This window comes from Rhinolophus sinicus, linkage group LG10 (genome assembly GCF_036562045.2).
Source record: "Rhinolophus sinicus isolate RSC01 linkage group LG10, ASM3656204v1, whole genome shotgun sequence".
Classification (NCBI taxonomy): Eukaryota; Metazoa; Chordata; class Mammalia; order Chiroptera; family Rhinolophidae; genus Rhinolophus; species Rhinolophus sinicus.
This window is the reverse complement of record NC_133759.1, coordinates 39392274-39398317: the sequence shown is the minus strand read 5'-3', so window position 1 is coordinate 39398317 and position 6044 is coordinate 39392274. Positions and strand designations below refer to the sequence as shown.

At 40.2% G+C, this 6044-nt stretch overlaps 1 protein-coding gene across 1 annotated transcript in view; it reads right to left on the bottom strand.

The window, feature by feature from the left end:
• Positions 1 to 860: 860 nt before the first annotated feature.
• Positions 861 to 6044, bottom strand: part of GRK7 (G protein-coupled receptor kinase 7) — a 28706-nt gene continuing 23522 nt past the window's right edge. Inside the window, 1 exon segment of the mRNA XM_019746567.2 lies at positions 861 to 1855. Within this exon segment, the coding sequence (XP_019602126.2) occupies positions 1519 to 1855 (337 nt within the window). The 3' untranslated portion in view covers positions 861 to 1518.

The following is a 6044-nucleotide window of genomic DNA, read 5'->3' as shown; positions in this document are numbered from 1 at the left end:
CAGTTCCTAAGCTTTGTTGCACATTAAAATCACCTGGGGAGCTTTTGAAAAGCTAGATGGCCAGGCTGTACCCCAGACAGATTAAATCTGGTGGTGGGAGCTAGACATTAGTAATTTTTAAAGATCACTGGGTGATTCCAAAATTCAGCAAAGTTTGTGAACCAATAGCATATGGAATTATATATGTAAGCAATTTGCAACATATTACAAAGGATTCAGTGTATAGAATACTTTAATCCGCAGACCTTATGTGTATTCACATTTAAAACCCTTCAACATTAAAATGGAAAAATATTTAAAAATATGAAAAAGAGACTTTCAGCAAATTAAAAATTATTTTGTAATCTGAAATATTGCCAAAATATTATAATCCACTTCTTTTTATGGGGAGAATATCAGGAACATTTATTTCCATCTTTGAAATCCTTTTTATAAGTACAGAAGCAGATGAAGAGCTGAAAGATGAAGGGAAGAAAGGATATAAACAATGGACAACAAAAATGATTATTTACTAAGAATTGCAAATGCTCATTTTCTGCGTACACCACAAAGTTCCTTTCTCTGTTCTTAGGACTTTGAGTAATTTTCAGAGACATGATGGTAGAGAGGTCATGCTTTTAGTTTATCAAAATAAACCTGAGTGTTCCTTTTCCCAGCGCTCAATGAAAACTGAGACTTTACTCATTTCTATGAAAAAAAAAAAGGAGGGAAGAAGGAAAGGAGGGAGGGAGGAAGGAAAGAAGAGAGGACAAAAAGAAAGAAAGAAAGAAAGAAAGAAAGAAAGGAAGGAAGGAAGGAAGGAAGGAAGGAAGGAAGGAAGGGAAGAAAGAAAGGAAGAGGAAAGAAGGAAAGAAGGAAGGGAGGAAGGGAGGAAGGGAGGAAGGGGGGAAGAAGGACGGAATGTGTCCTAGTGGCGAGCTTGCTTGTCCTTTGAACTGTTTTATGGTTGAAATGCCCCTCCTGATTGATCAGTTCTCTCTTTAACAGATTTTCATGTATTAGGAATGTAAACAACAATATAAATGGAGCCACTTTAAGATGGAGCCAGAGCTGCTATGCCAAAGGAACTGCTTTATATGTCTTAGGCCTCAAACCTTCAGAAAGTTAAAACAGGGCAAAACAACTGTTTGAATGGGCCTAGGGCAACATTATGTCCTAAAAGACTATTTGCAAAGGTAACAAGAAAACAGTTTTATGACTACTGGACTGAATATTAAAACCATTATTTAGAATTAACATCACTATGTTACATTATCTGCACCAATAGAAATGTCTTCCTTCTATTGACATAATTGTTCCCCTTCCCTTTCTCATAAATACCCATTGCCTTTGTCTCCTAATTAGAACATTATTTGGGTTTCTGCCTGAATCAATGCGTCCCAAATAACTATTCTTATTGATCTCAATAAATGCCTATTGCCTCTCACTTTGAAAGACCTTTTTATTTTTAGGTTAACAGGAATATTCGAGGATTAAGTCAGCTGAGACTCCAGCTGCCCATCTGGTAGAGAGAACAATTTATAATAACAAACACACACCAGACTTGGATGAATTACCCTCCCAATAACCTGCAGGCCTGTTGGGGTCACTCAATTCTTCAAACAGTCCTGTTTCTATCATCTCTTCCTGCCATGCTGTGGGGACAGCACCTGTTGCAAATCTTTGGAAGACCTTTTTATCGTTATCATCAACTTCGATTCCCCGAACCTCAGAGAAATCTTCAATTTCATCGATGTCTTTGGCGTAAACCACTGAAGGGTCTGGCACATATGGGGGTTCAACTAGGCCAGCTTCCAGGCGAGGAAAGCTGATGGTTTTGAAGAAAGGATCTTTTCTGGGATCATCAGACTTTTCTCTGTGAAGAAAGGAGGTGGCCAGCAGGACACACAGTCACAAAAATAGGAAATGTTCTAACGATACAAAGAGTGTAGTATTCTTTTCTTATAACACAATTCATTTTAATTACAAAGACAATACAACAACATAAAGAATAATTTAGAAAAATAATGACTTTAAAAATCACCCACAAGGGGCCGGCCTGGTGGCTCAGGCAGTTGGAGCTTCGTGCTCCTAACTCTGATGGCTGCCGGTTCGATTCCCACATGGGCCAGTGGGCTCTCAACCACAAGGTTGCCGGTTCAACTCCTCGAGTCCCGCAAGGGATGGTGGGCAGCGCCCCCTGCAACTAGCAATGGCAACTGGACCTGGAGCTGAGCTGTGCCCTCCACAACTAAGACTGAAAGGACAACTTGAAGCTGAATGGTACTCTCCACAACTAAGATTGAAAGGACAACAATTTGACTTGGAAAAAGGTCCTGAAAGTACACAATGTTCCCCAATAAAGTCCTGTTCCCCTTCCCCAATAAAATCTTAAAAAAAAAAAAAAAAGTCACCTACAATTCCACCATACGTAGACAGTAGCATTTTCATTGTTTGCAGACAGCTTTCACATGTTGATGTGATTTTTAAAGAGTCAAGCAGTTGACATGACTTTCATTCTTGGTGTTTCATGGAAACACCAGCATAATTCAGTGGGGCCAGATGTGCTTGCCTGCAACTTCCACTCATTTTCTGTTGCTCTGACTTTCATGGTCACATAGAACAAGTTAAGCATGTCTCTTCGCACATGACCATCACTCACATTTTAAAAGACCACAGTCATAGGTCTTCACTCTTCATATGACATGATTTCTAGGAGCCCATTTCTCTCAAATGCCACAATAATTTTTTTTGAAGATATTCTTTTAAATCCAGTAGTAATTTTTAGTAGCATGAATGAGCATATAGTTAGTGTTCAAGACTATGGTTATTTGTTATCAAATCTTCCTTCCTTATCCTAGAAATTATTCTAGGAATTTGCCTTAGAATAAGGGAAAAAATGTATATTGCCAACTGTGTACTCTTTGTACTAATTACCTGCTGCTGAGTAACAAATTGTCCCAATATTTAGTAACTTAAAACAACAAATGTTAATTATCCAACAGTTTCTGTGGGTCAAGGATCTAGACATGGCTTTACTGGGTGCCATTGGCTGAAAGTCTCTGTGACATTAAGTAAAGCTGTTGGTTAGGGTTCAGGGCTGCCTTATAACATTGTCTCTGTTTTTTCCCAGGACAAATGGTCAGGGGCTGGTGAGAGGGAGGGAGAGGGAGGGAGGGAGGGAGAGAGAGAGAGAGAGAGAGAGAGAGAGAGAGAGAGAGAGAGGAGGAGAAGGAGAATCTTGCCCTGGCAGCTTAGTGCAGGGCTCTTTTGGCCCATCATCATACAGAGCACTTTGAACAAAGAGGAGAGGCCACTGATGGAGGCAGTATCTTTTGTAATAGCCAAATCCACAGCTGCAAAAAGACTTCCGCTTGTTGGAGAGGAATATATTTCTGAGGATTAACAAGAGCTCTTGTGTTATTGAAACCCACACAGAGATTACAATGGATTTTCTTTTACCAGTCAATGAAGACAAGATACCACCTGCCCACAATGTGGGGTTCGGTCTGCCTAAAACAGTGGTTATTAGCCTGAAATTGTGTATTGGAAAAGCACTTCAACCTGAGATGTGCATGGGTATTTGCTCTTATTCTGCTGCATTAACCGATCAGAATAAAACTTGCAAACTACTTAAGTGGTCTTCACCTTTTATGGTATTGGAAATCACCTAGTTGATCCTATCTGGAGTTCCCATGAGATGCTCAGGAAAGTTTTGGTTTCTCTGCAAAACTAATTCACAGACCCATAAAGAGATCCTCTTTAGTGATATCTAAAAGAGAAGGGTTTTTAATTTATTTCAAACACTTTTAAACGCAACAGGGACGGGGTACTTGACCTCTCCACTGTGTAACACGCTGTCTAGGCATTTGCCTCCGCTTTGGAGGACACCCACTAAATTAATCAAACGTTATCTTATTTAAATGATTTTTTTTAATACAAAGAGTTTAAATGAAAATGTTGGAAGGCTTTCTTTTTCACTGAACAGATGGTTTTTATATGCTGTTTAGCTAATGTTATAAACAGTTTTATTCCCGTCACAATAACAGTTGCTTTATAAAAGGTTTTGTTTGATGGAGCAGCTGAAGGCAACGATCTAATGCTTTAAGGTGATATTTTCCTGAAGGAGTTTGTCAGTATTTCATTTTATAGAGCCAGTGTGCTTATAAAGCATTGAGATAGATTTTCAATCAAACACACCAAGTGGGTGGTGTTCCCTTCAGGGAAATCATGTAAAGAGACTTCACTTCCTGCAATGCCTTGGCCACTGTGACACTTCCAGCACTTGAGAGAGCCAGGACGGTGGCGATGGTCAGTGGTCAGCCTCTCTGGTTGTCCTCTCCTTTCTGGGCACACAGAAGACCACACTAGCCAACCTCCTCACCTATAGGCAGGGCCTGAGGACTGTTCGGGCCACCAGAAATGTGCACGAAGTGATGGCTGAAGTGGGCCACTTCCCTGCTGAGGCAGTACAAAGCTCCCTGGGTTCTCTTCTTGTTGCCACAGCAACTGGAAGCCAGCCGTTCTGGAGCTGTAAGCCGGGAGCAGCTTGGATCTCTGAGTTACTGTTCAGAAGGGAGGTACCCTGGAAAGCCACCCCTAGTGGGCTTTGTGTGAATGAGAAATAATCCTTTAGGTTTCAGCTGCTGAGACTCTGGGATTTGCTTGTTTTAACAGGGTCTATTCTGACTGTACTAATACGACAATGTTGGCATCTACAATGGAAATTAGTTTCCCGTTTTACATCACGTGAGTGTAAGGGTTCCATCTAATTCCAAAATACTCACTTGTTAGATTGGTTATCTGCCATGCTTCAACAGTCATTACAAATGAATTTTGTTTCACTATTTAAAAATATCAGGTCAAAACTGAAAAAGTTGCCTGCATATTCAAACATTTCGACCTAAGGCCGCCTTATTGTAGAGCCTCCACTGGCAACTGCTTAGAAGATTTAGAGTAACCTGGCTGTCTAGGTTCTGGTGTAATATTACTTTGTGATTGTAGCTGTCATTTCTATATGTTTTTAGATTTTGAAAATTCAATCCAAATAATTTAAGACATTCAAGCTCATAGTTTATTCAAAATATTATCTGATATCTCCCTTAGAACAAATTACTAATACAGGTATCCCCCGTTTTTCATTTCAGTTTGCATTACACGACTTTGCTTTTACAAAAGACCTACATTAGTACCAGTTTTCGCTAACCAAAAGAAATCCAAAGAGGATTTTCACTTTTATGAAAAAAAGACAAAAAGCCAAAATAGCGTTCAGTGTTTGCTTTGCAGGGAGCCTTAGAGAGGCAGCACGCACCCCAGGCAGCGGGAGTGGCCCTGTCAAGCTCCTTCCCCAGGAACTATGCTCAGCATCTCAGCATCAGACCGCCAGAGCTTTGAACAGTGTCTGTGAGCATCTGTACTTTATCTTGTACGTCCATTAGCAGCAGGTGTCCTACCCGAAAAGCCTAAGTGAGCTCATAAGGGTGTTACGCTTAGCATAAAACTGGACGTACTATATCAAACTTAAAAGCTTCTGCACAGCAAAAGAAACCATCGACAAAATAAAGAGGCAACCACCTGAATGGGAAAAGAATTTTGCAAACAGTGCCTCCGATAAGAGGCTAATATCCAAAACATACAAGGAACTCATGCAACTCAACAACAAAAAAACAAACAACCCAATTGAAAAATGGGCAGAGAACCTGAAGAGACATTTCTCCAAAGAGGACATACAAATGCAAATAGACATATGAAAAAATGCTCAACATCACTAATCATCAGAGAAATGCAAATAAAAACCACAATGAGATATCACCTCACCCCAGTCAGAATGGCTATCATCAACAAGACAAATAGTAACAAATGTTGGAGAGGCTGTGGAGAAAAAGCAACCCTCATACACTGTTGGTGGGAATGCAGATTGGTGCAGCCACTATGGAAGGCAGTGTGGAGGTTCCTCAAAAAATTATGAGTAGAATTACCATATGATCCAGCAATCCCTCTCCTGGGTATCTACCCCAAAAAATCTGAAAACATTTATACATAAAGACAAGTGTGCTCCAATGTTC